The sequence below is a fragment of the Wyeomyia smithii genome, chromosome 1 (assembly GCF_029784165.1).
Source record: "Wyeomyia smithii strain HCP4-BCI-WySm-NY-G18 chromosome 1, ASM2978416v1, whole genome shotgun sequence".
Lineage (NCBI taxonomy): Eukaryota > Metazoa > Arthropoda > Insecta > Diptera > Culicidae > Wyeomyia > Wyeomyia smithii.
In genome coordinates, this window is record NC_073694.1 from 138,074,561 (window position 1) to 138,090,545 (window position 15,985).

Sequence of the window (15,985 nt, forward strand, 5' to 3'; positions counted from 1 at the left end):
TACCGTTAGTATCCGTTGACAAGACGTGTACCCAGCAACCATAACCCCGCTCAGAAGATAAGATTGACCAAACTATTAATTTCTGATTTAAAGTTCATCCACCAATTGGCCATATCCTGTGCTGCTCATCCCACCCAAGTTTGCATGCCCATAATTTTTGAATAAACATTTTCGCGCAAACGACAACTGTACCAATTAAACCTAATGGATTGAAGAGCTGTGCCATTTCTGACACCACGATACGTTTGGTAACAGTGAATAATTCTGGCAGTTGTGTTACTTTAAAACTCAATTGGTCTTCGAGAGGATGCCAAAATAAACCAAGTGTTTTAACCGCTGGGGATCTATCAATTTCTATTGCTTTAGGTAAAGGTATTAACTCGGAAGAAATTAGACGAAGAACTCTGATATCATTCGTGCACCATTTACTCAAATTAAAACCTCATAACTGGAGTAAATTTTTGAGCTGAGCCGGTCAGCGTATCATCGACATAGATACCCAAGTAACACACGATGGTATAGAATAGTTGACGTTACCTATTCCATGACATCAATATCACCAGAAAAGCGCAAAACATGGAGGCTAGTAGAACAAGTAGGGGAGAGCCGTACAAGACGCACCAGTTGGGTAAGATGGCCCATGCTATTAATTCAACAAAATAATTACACATGTGGCTTTTTATGACGAAACTCCTCGCTTTTCTCATAAAACCCAGCTTCTCTGCAGTTCTCATATAAAAAAGTGTGCCATAACGACTAAAATACTCAAAAAAAAAACTGTGCAATTGGCTGTGGCTCTGTCCAACATGTAATTATTCATGAATTTTATTTAAGCTTTTATGATTAACTGACTAGTAAATAATACAAAAAACTATGGTTCACCTAACCTATACACTTTTGGAGTTTATAATACTATGAGTATTTCAAATTATTTCACTAAGTTTCGTCAACTTTTATTTAAAAACAATCAAAATTAAAATTGGGGCAGAATGCACTATGAAGAGCTTGCAGGAGATTGCTTGACAACTTAGAGCATGTTCCATTATTTTCGATTTTACTTTCAAGACTTCAGGCGCTTCTTACTCCGCGTGCTGATTTCTGCTAGTGGCATATTAGCCACCTGCTTAGGAGCATACTGACCTTTGTTGTAGTGCGTTTTGGTCACGGGCTTGTTTGGCGGCAATGGTAATTTTTATCAAAAAAGACATTGAAATCGAGTATTTTATAATAAACTTTGTCATAAACATACAATAAATAGATCCTAAAATCATCCTGCACGTTCAATTTCGCTTTGAATTGATTTAAAGCGCTGTAAATCGCGAAAATGCTCAACTGGTGCGTTTTGTACAATCCTCCCCTACCGATTACTGCATGAAAGCAAGCCAACTTGATATAATTAAGTGGCAAAATACATCTCAAGTACTAATACGGCAATGCGCAAATCTGTTGCTATTACAACTTTTAACCAGCGCATGCGCAAATTTGTTGTGTCTGCGCAGTGCAACTAGATCGACAACTGCTTTTATCAGTGGCAGTTTTAATTGATTATAAAATGATGACAAAAAATAATATTCAACCTTTCAAAAAGAGTTGTTTCTTTCGCTACAATATTGAAATTATTTTCGCATAGTTTCAAAGTTATCTGGATATAAAATCTAACAAAACTAGAAAACGTTGTTAAATATACAATAACAAAAAACTGAAGTGATATTGGTTACACTGCAAGCGTTTTGTTTATCTTTTGATGGCGCGTTTTGACGCGCTTCGAATAAATATAGAAATCGTTTATATAATTTAAATATTATTTTGATCAAGTAATTTAAGTTGGGTGTTGAATGCTACGACTATTGTACTAAGGAAAAGTATTTTACAGGTACGTAGTGTTGTTATTAGATGGTGTAATGTCTTACGAAAAGACTAAGTGATAGTGATTGTCATTCTTGAACTCATGTTATTGAAAACATCTCCAAAACAAGAAGAAACGAGGTTGTTTTAGAAATGCGGTTGTATTACCGATGAAAAACAATTTCAAACACAATATAGTAACACAAGTTTTCAATTGCGCTTGTAGTACACTTATATGACTACTTTCGTTGTTACTTATTTTCTAACATGTTTTGTGTGTTACTTGGGGTTCTTCCTGTCAAAATTTTCGCTTCAAGCGGAAATTTCGACCCCTCATCTTCCGCTAATTGATTAAGGACCCGTGTCGCTTGAAATGGTGCATAATTTGTGCCATATGTGACTGTGGTAAGACGATAAGATTGTATACTGTGAGAAAAATCGGATCTCCATACGCTTTGGAGCAAATCTTGATCTCTCGGATCGATCCACATTTGTCTAAACATCTTCTCAATATCTGCGATAGGCATTCCAAGTTTATTACAATTGATAATAAAGATGGTTGTACAGAAGAACCAGCATGGAGCACATCATTTATTAAATGTTGATTGCATCCCTTACATGTCGCGTCGTAAACTACGCGGGTTTTAGTGGTGGAGCTATCAGGGCGTTGTATCGCATGGTGTGGTAAAAAGAAATTTAATTTACCTGGAATGTAATTGGATTCCATATGACCTAATCTTGCATACTCGTCCATGAACCGTCGATAGTCGTCACGAATGTTTGCGTCAACCCTAAACCGCCGTTCCATTGCTTGTATTCGTTGATGTGCAATCGAATAGCTATCGCCAAGCAAAGGCCATCGTTCCTTTCTCACCGGCAAACGTACTACGTAGCGTCCACTATCATCCCTCGCCACGGTTCTTTTAAAGTGATCTTTCCAATTCCAATTTGAAATATTGATATTTATACTGGGCAAAATCGCAGGTATTTTTGGAATTATCAGGCATCGCACGACCATACTGAATGCCTTAGCACGCGACGATATATTTACTTCGTTCATTTTTATTATTCGCATTGTCCCGAGACCGATTCCAATAACGTCCATGTTGATTTAAATACGTTTCAAACCGAGATTTTTAGCCAGAGACTCCGAAATAAAATTACACTGCGAACAACTATCGAGAACAACGCGAGCGTAACAAAACGATTCCGAAACATTTTTTATTTTTACCACTGCCGTAGATAAAAAAACACTTCACGGCTATCTAGAGCGGAGTGTTGAGACGAAAGCTTGGATGAGCTTTTACTCATCTGTGTGGTTTCATCGCGATGGATCTCATTGAATTCATCGCGTAACTCATTTGTAGCGTGTAGAGTTGAAAAAGTGTGCGCGCACGATGCGGTGGGTTTTGTTTGACCGGCATGTGTCAGTGATTGTTGCGACAATCCACTGTCGATTAGATGCGGCGATCTCACTACTTTGTTCGAATTTATCACACTAGTTCCACTGTCGATTAGCCTTTCAGTATTCGATGGCAAATGTAAAAATGTATGATGACGGTTCGAACATACATTGCAGCACGCGGAATTGCAGTTTTTAGCTAAATGATACCCGTTTAAACAATAAATGCACAGTTTGTACCGTTTAGCTGTACCGAATCTGTCCTTTGGAGATAGACATTTGAATTGTTCACAACGATAGATAGGATGGCTTTGTTTGCACATAGGGCATCATTGGATGGTTCAGTAAAAACGAAACTTGTCGCATGTCTTGGTTTTTGGGTTATTTTTGCGTCTTGGGATATAATTTCAGAATGCAATAGCTTTATAGATTGTAGTGTTCGAGCTTGTTTGTGTATAAACGCGACGAGTGTCTCATACGTAGGACGTTCATTCTCTGTACATTGTTTTTCCCATTCTTTCAATACGACTGGATCCACTTTAACTTTCGACGAGGACCGAATTCCAATATTGATTGGGTCTTTCGAGCTGGTTCAGTACACTCACATGACGATCGAATTGATCTAATAAATACGATAAACTAGTCGATGACTCGCGTTTCAGAGTAGAAACCGAGAAGAGCGCGGATATATGCCGTTTTGCCTTTCTCCTTGAAAAATGGATCTCAAAAGAACGGGCTACCTAGAGAACCCTTAAGTTTTGAATTTCATAAAGATTGAACTTGTGGTTCAAAAGTTATGAAAAGAAACGTGTTCTGAAGAATGTCAAATGAATGGTCTAGCTGCCTCAGAAGACCCTATTGAATTTTACTGTAATCGAACTGTAACTTCATTTGTAATGTGCCGACTAGTGAAAATCACGAAACTTCATCATCTCAGAAACTACACAACCGATTTGACTATTATTATCAGATGAGCGGGCTAGTTAAGGGTTAACTGATGCGTTATGATTGAACACGTGGTTTCAAAGTTTGGCTGCCCTACACGTTCGTAGTTCATTTGATTATAATCGAACTTAAGCAACCGTTATGTATTAAATTGTTAATAAAACAACGAAAGTCTATTATCTCAAAGATTACATGACTTATTTGAACATAACTAGTGTCATACGAACGAGTCATCTCTCAAACTTACAAATAACAAACTTCATAACAACTATGTGGCTCAAAAGTCATGAAAAGAAGAGAAATTTAGAGGCTATTTAAAACTATACCTGCTTTGATCGATATATGTGGCCTCAACATAATTTAAATGTGGTGTCGTACTATTTGAACGTTCCAAGTTCATTGATTCCTTGCGGTTTGTTTGAAGTCTGCAAATGCACGACGTATCGGCCATAGGATATGATCAAAGTCAAATAACAAATCGTTTGAAATGATTGGTTTTATCGAAATGACAACATCCTCGCCTTTTGGCTTCTGTACATCGCCTTAATTCTGAATATATTCATATTGGGTGGTATTCGGTCATTTTCAGCAGATTTTCTGGCATCAATCTAACACCGGAAATACCCATATTGGGAGGTATTTTTGGTTGTTTTCCAGAAACTAAAAGTGGTCGTTTTTAAATTCAAAGTAGTGTCCAGGGTCAATGTTTGGTTTCTATGCATCATTACGTTTACGGAAATATCCATATTGAGTAATATTCGGTCACTTCCGACTGTTGCCTATAAGTTGCCATTTAGCAATTCAAAATGGTGCCTGAGGTCAATTGTTAGCTCCTTGCATCATTCTGGTTCCAGAGATACTCATATTGGATAGTATTTGTTTATTTTAGGCTGTTTTTCACAAACCGGTAGTCGCCATCTTGAATTTCAAAATGGTATTTAGGATACTGGTTAAAGAAAAACTCATATTGGGTGATATTTGGTCACTTTGGACTGTTTTTCAGAAGCCGAAAGTCGTCATTTTGGACTTTAAAATTGCCTGTGAAATCAATTTCTGCCATCTGGGCGTAATTCTGGTTCCGAAAACATTCATATTGAATGGTATTTGGTCATTTCCGGCTGTTTGCCAGACACCGGAAGTCACCATCTTAAAATTCAAGATTATGTCTGTGATCAATTTTTAGCTTCTGTGCATCTTTCTGATTCCAGAAATACTAATATTTAATGGGAATCGTCCATTTCAGGCTGTTTTCCAGAAACCGGAAATTGCCATCTTACAATTCGAAATGTTGTCTGAAGTCGATTTGTGGCTCCAGTGCATCATTACGGTTCCGGAAATACCCATATTGGGTGGTATTTGGTCATTTGCCGCTGTTTTTCCGACACCGGAAGTCGCCATTTTGGATTTCATAATGGCATTTGGAGACAATTTCTGGATTTTGAACGGCATACTGGTTAAAGAAAAACTCATATTGGGTGTTATTTAGTCATTATCTGCTGTTTGCAGAAACCGGAAGTCGTCATCTTAGAATTTAAAATGCTATCTGTGGTCGGTTTTAGCTCTTGTGTTTTATTTTAGATCCGGATATTATTATATTGAGTGGAAATCGGCCATTTTCGGCTGTTTTCCAGAAACCGGAAGTTGCCATCTTACAATCCACAATGTTGTCTGAGGTCGATTATGGAACATATTTGTTACCACTAAAAACATTCACCTACCAATATGGTTCCATTTAGTTGATTAGTTCGCGAGATGTGCAGAAATTTGTGAAGAAACATATTCTGCCAGAAGAGGGAGGGGCGTCAAACCATTATGGACATATTTGTTACCTCTAAAAACATTCACATACCAAATTTGGTTGTATTTTCTTGACTGGTTCTTGAGCTGTGCGAAATTTGTGTTTCATTTTCATGGGATCCCTCCCTTATAGAAGAGGGAGTCGGGTTTCAAACCATTATGTACATATTTGTTACCACTAAAAACATTTACCTGTGAAATTTTGTTCCATTTGGTTGATTAGTTCTCGAGATGTGCACAAATTTGTGTTTCATCCAACTATTATGGACATATTAGTTTCCAGAAAAGGGAGGGGTCTCAAACTATCATAGGAACCTTTATCGGCACCAAAAACCCCTACATACAAATTTTCACGTCGATCGGTTCGGTAGTTTTCGGGCCTATATGGATCAGACAGACAGACAGACTTGACTGCATTTTTATATGTAAAGATTACAACATTAATATTTTAGAACCTAAAGAGTGAATATACATTTATTGGATTGAAGCGTTCATGTAAATCTATTTTTACAAATAATTTTACAAATAATGGGTCTGACCGCTAGGTGGATTAATTTAGGTTTTATTAGTAGGTTTGGATTATTATACCGATTTTCCAAAAATCTCCACCCGACGATATAATTGTCTGCGGGCATTTCGAGAGCGGAAGTAATTCTCTGTGCTTCACCCTTGACTCTTGAGTGCTACCTTTAAATAATGTAACTTTTAGATTGACGTCAAATGAAGATTGCCGTGTACAAGCGATTTGAATATGTCTCTAAATTCTATCCACATTTCTAATTGCTGGTAATCGAAATTTCTAATTTCTGGTAATCGAACAGAGAGAGATACCTGAGTAACAGGTTGGAAATCACGAGAATTATCATTGGCACGTTCGGGGGGCAATTTACTAACGAGCGATGATTTTAATTCCACATATGTATTATGAAAAACCACGCGCATTTCTGACAGTTCTAGTTCGTCATATTGATCGAAGGTTTCTAAGGATTCTATTTCATCCTGCACATCAGAAAATTGTTTCCATAAATCGTCTAGCAATTCTAGACGGATTTTAACTTGGGGAGCTTATTCGAACTCAAAATTATCATTAAAGATTTTTATTAGGTTAGCGGAACCTAATATAGTTGCACTTTTACGTAACAACCTACCGACTACCTGCCGGACGACCCTTTCGTTTTGGGGTCATTTTTTCGAAACTACGATATAAAATCGAAGTAATGATGTTATTCGCGTACTCTTACCTGTACCGATGAACTCTTTAAGATGTGGTGATATTGTACAATGCACGTGTAGCGATATCGACACGAGATAAAACCTCGTATATTACTTGGCACGTGGGTGCTGGTTTTCGTCTTATCCCTGAGACGAAGATTGCGATCCTGAGCCCGACAAGATTAACGCAGCAGAGCAATTGGCAGATGTGTTATCGACACTATTTTTTCACACACTTCGACAAGCACGACGCGACGTTATTTCTACCGGGCGATACGAATTTCCGGGTTTCGGCACCTCTGTTTGATATTTGTCTTTACTCTGACCGGCCACTCGCAATAAATGTGGCTCAACGAAACGAAAGATAGACACGAAAGTATTGCGAGGCAACCACGAGGTTTTGGACGATTGAATTAAACGCGAGAACATTAAGATTAGGTCCTTTCTATTTAACGATGCGATTTGAAATGACTTATAGCTAGAGTTCCCTTAGCACTATTACCTCTCCTTTTTATTAGAACAAAGAACTCGGAAGAGGATGTATAAATTTAGAGTTCAGTGGATTAAAAGAATTTAGTACTACTGCTATAATTGAATGATGTGCACCAAACCAAACACCCTCTCTTACATAATTTTTACGTCAATGACATCGATGAATGTCTTGCAAATTCATGCACGCTAAGGTAGCTTGCAGACGATAGCGTTGTATCCATAACTGGAAGCAGAGCTAATCTGCAAGGCCTATTGCAAGATACCTTAGACAATTTATTTTAATGGGCTCTTAAGCTGGGTGTCGAATTCTATCCGGGGAAAACTTAACTGGTTGTTTTTTCTAGGAAACATAGCCCAGCTCAGCTGCGGCTCCTACTAACGGGTAAAACGATCTCTCAGCTTTTAGTCGCCAAATATCTCGGGGTCAGGTTCGACTCTAAATGCACCTGGGCTTGTCATATTAGGTATTTGACACGAAAATGTCGACAGAGGATTGATTTTCTTCGTACGATTACCGGACCTGGTGGGGTGTACACCCAGGGGACCTTCTAAGGTTATACCAAACAACGATATTGTCAGTTCTTGAGCACGGCTGTTTCTGCTTTCGCTCCGCCGCGAACACGCATATTATAAAATATCAATAATGAAAATGAAGCTCAAATTAGTCTTTATCTTCCATGATCATTTATTTCACGTCAATGATTTCTGTTTTACTTTCCACGGTCCACTGACCTGCAAATATCTTACTCTACATAGTACATATGGCGGGTATATGTGTGTAGTGTATATCCAATAACAAATCTAAATAACAATGTTTTCTTCTCGTATGCCCTTCACGTACCTACAGTTCTCAGTTAGAATGTCAATTTTTTGGGTTCTAAGTTTTTATGCGCTCCAACATTTCGAATCGATACTTTTGAGATGTTCAATCAGTTTTCGGAGCAGCAAAAAGTTCGGATGGAGACGAATCTTTTAAATTCAATTGCTTGTTTTAGGAACTGAAATTTTAAATTCGTATTCGAGTGAACAAGGAATCAATCTTGAACCTTCAGTTATTAACGACGTTAATTGCGTACACCGAACTAACCAGAAGTAAACTTTCAGATTCGTCCCCTAGTAAGCGCGAACTTTAAACTGCCTATAAATGTTAAACGCATAAGTAATGGAGCACGCACACCTATATTTATTTTCTTTCTCTTACAATAACAGAGCCAATATATAATGAATTTTACTCTTCTGAAATTTCATCTGACACATCTCTGCGGATAATTTTCTCTCCGTTCGTAGAAAACTTGAGCCGCACCTAACACTTTTGACGCCACTCTACCATCAATTATCAGTAAATTCCAATATCGTATGTACGTATTGTTTCCTCTCAAACCGGCACCAAACAAGCTTATGTTTTTCTAATTTCGTTAATGACTCAATTGAAGCTGTATACTGTAATAAATAGCCTGTCTGAACGATATCTGTTGTAGGAAACTATATCCCTTTTAACTCGTTGTGATATGGCACTTAATTAAAGGTATGTTAGAAGTTGAAAACCGTTGCGATCTGATAAACAGAAGGCATGATCCGGAACATAAAATCTCGATTTTTATTTTGGAGGTATTTTTCATTTCTTGAGTACAGACATAATGATTGTTTTTAGTTTGGTACTGTGGCTGTGTATGTTGTTATTGATATGACCAATCTGTGGAAGGATCTTTGTAGAACAATTTCACACTAATTTAGTAAGCTGCTCTGTTTTGTGGATTTTCTAATATAATTGTACTGTTTCCCATTAAGCTAGCTACCAGTGTAGTATAACTTGCATTTGAATTATATAATTTTGAATCTGCCTAAAATTTGTAAACTCTAAACATAACGATTAGAAATAATTTTGCTTTTCAACTGGACTGATTAGTTGTACAGGATTATTCGCTTTTGCTTTTGAAAGTATTCGCGGAAATACGCCACATCATCAAGCCGATGATTACATGCACGTAACACTAAAGACACAAAACAAGCACAAATATTGTGTTTGGCCTTAAAATTCACATGCGTCAAACGACAACGAAAAATTAAAAAAACAATAAATAAATTTAGCGATTCTTGCCCTTCACTGCGGAAGATGCTGCTAATTGTATCCGAATTGACTTGCCACTTATAAACGTAAAATTTAAGTATGTACAAAATTGTTTTTTTTTTAACCTCTAAACTAAACACTTACATTACAAATAAAGCGCTCTCAATGTAAAATCCCTATTGGCTTGTGTATGTTCAATTACCAGTCTCTGCTCTGCATTTAGCGCTTTAGTTCTTACCGCTCAAAATGGCTTGAATTTCCGCATTTGTTTTGCCCTTGGTTTCGGGTACTTTAATGAAGACGTATAATGTGCAAACCATCATCCAAAAACCAAAGAACCAGAATGTCCAATCTGATCCCAAATACTCCTGCATCGTACCGAAAGTCTTAGTAACCAAGAAAACCAGAGACCAATTGAACATTACTGTTAGTGCCGAAGCAAGTCCTTTTACATCCGGAGCACACAGTTCACCCATCATCATCCACGGAATTGGTCCGAATCCGAGCGAAAAACTGACTATGAACAGCACAACCGATGCCAATGGAAGCCATCCGATTCCGGATACGTCCGCTTTATCATTCTGCAGTTTAAAGTATACCCCAAGAACAATCAAGCAGGAGCCCATGATGAAGCTGCTTTGCAGCAAAAGAATTCGACGGCCAGCCTTATCAATCAGGACCGAGGAGACAAATGTCATTAATACCTGGACAACTCCGACTACAATGCCGCAAATTGCTGGATCCATCGTCCTCCCAGCAGATTGGAAGATTGGCACAGTGTAAAAGATGACCGCATTAATGCCAGAAAACTGCTGGAAAAACATTAGTAACAATGCAATGAACAGTGCATTCCGATTGGTAACTTTCGTGAATAAATCCGACACTTTCGCCTCGCCCTTCACGTCATCTAAATCGGACTGTATTGCTTCAACCGCATTTTGAGTATTGCAGTTCGGTCCCCAGAACCACTTGAGTGCAACAGCGGCGTCGCTACGCCGACCCTGAAATCAACAATAATAACAATAATCGATACTACTATAGTGTCTCGTTTCACGATAAGAACTCACCTGTTTCACAAGATATGTAGGGCTCTCTGGCACGATAAGCATGGCGACAATCAATAGTACTGGGAAAATAGCGCACAAAATGCTCAACGTAGTCCATGATACGTACGGACCGATGGCGTACACGAAAAGAATGCCAACGGTGAGAAACAGCTGAAAGAAGGCACCCAAAGCTCCGCGGATGGACGTTTCGGCAATTTCCGAGATGAACATAGGAGCAACCACGCAGCTAGCACCAGTCGCAATACCTAAAAAAAAAAGTTCAATTGTCAATGTATAGCATTTTTTTCTAAAATAATTCCTGGCTGATTACCGATGAGGAATCTTCCCGCGTATAACATTTCTGCACTTGTGGCAAAAATTATGAGGGCCCAACTGACCAGGTATGGTAGTGCTAGTGACATAGTGGTGTACTTGCGGCCAATTTTCTCTGCCAGAAAGCCAGTCGGAAGTGCACCAAAAAAGGCACCTACCGCCAAAAAAGAGCCAACCCATGATCCTGGATAAAAAAAAAACAACAAAACAAACGTCAATGATCATTAGTAAAATATTTGATTTGAGATTAAATAAAAGACACTCAATGTCAAGTTTCTAATAGCTTTGTACAAACAGTGGCGATTGTGTTATAAATCACGTTTTACTGCACATACTCGAGAGAAATGGTTACTGAATCCCATCGAGGTTGAAGTCAGTCACACTTTGATTGTGTCAAGCACAAATTGATTGCCGTTAAAAAACCTATATTAATCCACCTAGCGGTCAGACCCAGCCTTTCTTATTCAAACTTTTATTTGTAAAAATAGATTTACATGAACGCTTCAATCCAATAAATGTATATTCACTCTTTAGGTTCTAAAACATGGATGTTGTATCTATCTTTACATATAAAAATGCAGTCCGGTCTGTCTGTCTGTCTGTCTGATCCATATAGGCTCAAAAACTACCGAACCGATCGACGTGAAAATTTGTATGTAGGGGTTTATAATGCCGATAAAGGTTCCTATGATAGTTTGAGACCCCTCCCACTCCTGGAAGGGAGGGGTCCCATACAAATGAAACATAAATTTCAGCACAACTCAAGAACAAACCAAGCAAATGAAACCGAATTTGGCATGTGGATGTTTTAAGGGGTAACAAATATGTCCATTATAGTTGGACGCCCCTCCTTTTTCTGGAAGTGGAAATGAAACACAAATTTCTGCACATCTCGAGAGCTAACCAACTAAATGGAACCATATTTGGCAGGTGAATGTTTTTAGTGGTAATAAATTTGTTCCATAATCGACCTCAGGCAACATTTTGGATTGTAAGATGGCGACTTCCGGTTTTAGGGAAACAGACAAAAATGACCTATTTCCACCCAATATAACAATATCCGGATCTAAAATGATACACAAGAGCTAAAATCGATCGAAATTGTCTTCAAATGCCATCATGAAATCCCAAATGGAGTCAAAATCATGAAATCCAAACTTCCGGTTTCTGAAAAACAGCGGCAAACGACCAAATACCATCCAATATGGGTATTTCCGGAACCGTAATGATGCACTGGAGCCACAAATCGACTTCAGATAACATTTTGAATTGTAAGATGGCAACTTCCGGTTTCTGGAAAACGGCCTGAAATGGACGATTCCCATTAAAGATGGACAGAAGCTAAAAATTGATCACAGACACAATCTTGAATTTTAAGATGGTCACTTCCGGTGTCTGGCAAACAGCCGGAAATGACCAAATAACATTCAATATGAATGTTTTCGGAACCAGAATTACGCCCAGATGACAGAAATTGATTTCACAGGCAATTTTTAAGTCCAAAATGACAACTTTCGGTTTCTGAAAAACAGCCCAAAGTGACCAAATACCACCCAATATGAGTATCTCCGGAGCCAGAATGTTGCAAGAAGCTAAAAATTGACCTCAGGCACCATTATGAATTGCAGGATGGCAACTTCTGGTTTCTGGAAAACAGCCAAAAATGGCCGATTTCCGTCTAACATGAGTATCTCCCTCCGGATCTAGAATGATACACAGTAGCTGGAATCGACCACAGACCCCATTTTGGATTCTAGGTTGGCGACTTCAGGTTTCTGGGAAACAGCCGAAAATAATCGAATAACACCCAATATGGGTGTTTCTTCAACCCGAATGACACTCAGAGGCCAGAAATTATCTTAAATACCATTTTGAAATCAAAGATGGCGACTACCGGTTTGTGAAAAACAGCCTAAAATAAACAAATACTATCCAATATGAGTATCTCTGGAACCAGAATGATGCAAGGAGCTAACAATTGACCTCAGGCGCCATTTTAAATTGCTAAATGGCAACTTCTAGGAAACTGTTGAAAATAACCGAATAATACTCAATATGGATATTTACTTTGACCCTGGACACCATTTTGAACTTAAAGACGACCATACAACACTGATAGAACAGACACGTAAACGGGACCAGACAACAACACTTATTGCTCTTACTTACTAGTGTAAAGACGACCACTTTTAGTTTCTGGAAAACAACCTAAATAACTAAATACCTCCCAATATGGGTATTTCTGGGGTTAGATTGATGCCAGAAAATCTGCAGAAAATGACCGAATACCACCCAATATGAATATATTCAGAATTAAAACGATGTACAGAAGCCAAAAGTCAAGGATGTTGTCATTTCGATAAAACCAATCATTTTATACGATTTGTTATTAGTCTTTGATCATATCCTATGGCCGATTCGTCGTGCATTTGCAGATTTTAAACACGCAAAGAATCAATGAATTTGGAACGTTCAAATAGTATGATACCACATTTAAATTATGTTGAGGCCTCTATATCGATCAAAGCAGGTATAGTTTTAAATAGTCTTTAAATATCTTTTCTTTCCATAACTTTTGAGCCACATAACAAATTGTTATGAAGTTTGTTATTTGTAAGTTTGAGAGATGACTCGTTCGTATGACACTAGTTATGTTCAAATAAGTCATGTAATCTTTGAGATAATAGACTTTCGTTGTTGCCAAAATTTTTTGAAACCACGTGTTCAATCATAAATCATCAGTTAACTCTTAACTAGCCCGCTCATCTGATAATAATATTGATCACATCGGTTGTGTAGTTTCTGAGATGATGAAGTTTCGTGATTTTCACATTTCGGTACATTACTGACGAAATTACAGTCCGATTACAGTAAAATTCAATAGGGTGTTATGAGGCAGCTAGACTTATTATTTGACACTAATTTTGTGGAAATCGGGTCAGCCATCTCTGAGAAAAGTGAGTGAGTCCAATTAGTCTTCGGAATATGTTCCTTTTCATAGCTGGATTTCACATTTTTAAACATAACAGGCAAAGTAATGATCTGATTGCAAAACAAATCAATAGGGTCTTATGGGGTAATACCTTCCATTTGCAATTAATTTCATGAAAATCGGTCCAGCCATCTCTGAGAAACATTAGTGAGATTAAACAGTCCTAAAAACACGTTTCTTGTCATAACTTTTAAACCACATGTCCATTCTTTATAAAATTCAAAAGTAAAGGGTTTTCCAGCTAGCCCGTTCATTTGAAACCAATTTTGTTCAAATCGGTTTTGTGGTTTTAGAGATAATGATGTGTCATTGTTTTTACATTTTGATACATAACCTCTAAACTAAAAATCCGATTACAATAAAATTTTATTGGGTCCTATGGGACAACATGACCTTCCATTTGCAATTAATTTCATGAAAATCGGTCCAGCCATCTCTGAGAAAAGTGAGTGAGAATAAAAATCTGCACATACACACACACACACATACACAGACACACATACAGAAAATGCTCAGCTCGTCGAGCTGAGTCGAGTGATATATGCCATTCGGCCCTTTGGAGCACTTTTATATCTTCGGTTTTGCAAGTGATTGCTATACCTTTCTAGGAGAAAGGCAAAAAGACTGGCAGAATCCATCGTTTCAATGAACTGATATGTCGATATTAAAAGAATATTCCAGTAAAAATCAAAATACCACATTATCATATAAATTTGTTATGCTCATGTAATGACGAATGCCGGTAATGATTATTTTGTTATGGAATCTTCAGCTGTTCCAGAAATTTTAGCATCAATGACAGATCAGATAGGGACGAACGAAAATACTGCAGAAGTTCTCGAAGCGAAAGGATAACGCTTGAGCTATGCTGCCCACCATATTCGGAATGTGGGCAGGAAAACAAACCCTGTAAGATTGGCTGGAAGCTCTAGTTTGCCTTTACTTGAAAAGAACCATCGATTAGATTACAATACTTACAATACCATTCAACCATATCCCATTCTTCAGATTAAGATCTTTTTTGGTGGATATCAAGATTTACACTGTCACAGATCCTAGATGACTTCCAGAAGTACTACGCAACTAACAGACTCGCATCTGTTGGAGTAGTTTCTTCAAAGCAGTGTATGATTCAGTGCAGCAAGCGAGAAGTGCAGCGAGGTATGAAAATGCTCATACAAATTTGATGAACCTACGGTTGCTTGCATAACGTTAGACGTTTACCGGTTTTTTTTTTCAAATTTACTTGAAGTTTCGTTTTTTCGACACACAAAAAACGGGCAAGCATTTCAATCGCCCATTTTTTATTTGCTTGAAACTTTGCATAGATGTTTCTATGGGCAAAAAAAGCTTTTTGTTTTTAAGAAGCTCTGTAAAAATGCAATGTAAAAAATGTTCAACCGTTATGTACTCGGCAGAGTACTGATAAACTTTGCCAGGGCCAGAGGAATAGCCTTATGTAGCTCCTATTTTCAAAGTTTAAATATTCGGAAGCATACCTGGAGGCATCCAAATGGAGAAGCCAGGTCCCAGATCGATCACGTACTGATTGACGGTAGGCGCTTTTCGGATGTAACTGATGTTAGGTCTTTTCGGGGACCAAACATTGACTCTGACCATTATCTTCTCGTTTGTAAGATCCACACACGGTTGTCGAACGTGCTGAAATGTTGCACAGAGAGGACGTCGCGTTTCAACATTCAGCAGTTGAAAGCTGATGTGGCAGCAGAATACGCCAGAGAGCTGGATCAACGGATCGCATAACAGCAGGAGGAACGAGTGGAAGACATAAACGGACTGTGGAGTAGTATCCACGGTGCCATCGAAACGACTGCGAGAGAGGATGTAGGTAC

General features: G+C 38.1%; 2 protein-coding genes across 5 annotated transcripts in view; both read right to left on the reverse strand.

The window, feature by feature from the left end:
* The window catches only part of LOC129718841 (facilitated trehalose transporter Tret1-like), a 99,325-nt gene extending 91,733 nt beyond the window's left edge, over window positions 1–7,592 (reverse strand). The window contains exon 1 of the mRNA XM_055669962.1: window positions 7,231–7,592. The gene's annotated coding sequence lies outside the window, so the exon portion shown is untranslated. The remainder of the gene's footprint in view (window positions 1–7,230) is intronic.
* Window positions 7,593–8,354: 762 nt separating this feature from the next.
* LOC129718839 (facilitated trehalose transporter Tret1) overlaps window positions 8,355–15,985 on the reverse strand; it is a 43,008-nt gene continuing 35,377 nt past the window's right edge. For all 4 annotated transcript variants that reach the window (XM_055669957.1, XM_055669958.1, XM_055669956.1 and 1 more), the window contains exons 4-6: window positions 11,139–11,324; window positions 10,829–11,073; window positions 8,355–10,762 (exon numbers count right to left, since the gene is read on the reverse strand). In XM_055669957.1, coding sequence (XP_055525932.1) covers window positions 9,989–10,762; window positions 10,829–11,073; window positions 11,139–11,324 — 1,205 coding nt within the window. In that variant the 3' untranslated portion in view covers window positions 8,355–9,988. The remainder of the gene's footprint in view (window positions 10,763–10,828; window positions 11,074–11,138; window positions 11,325–15,985) is intronic.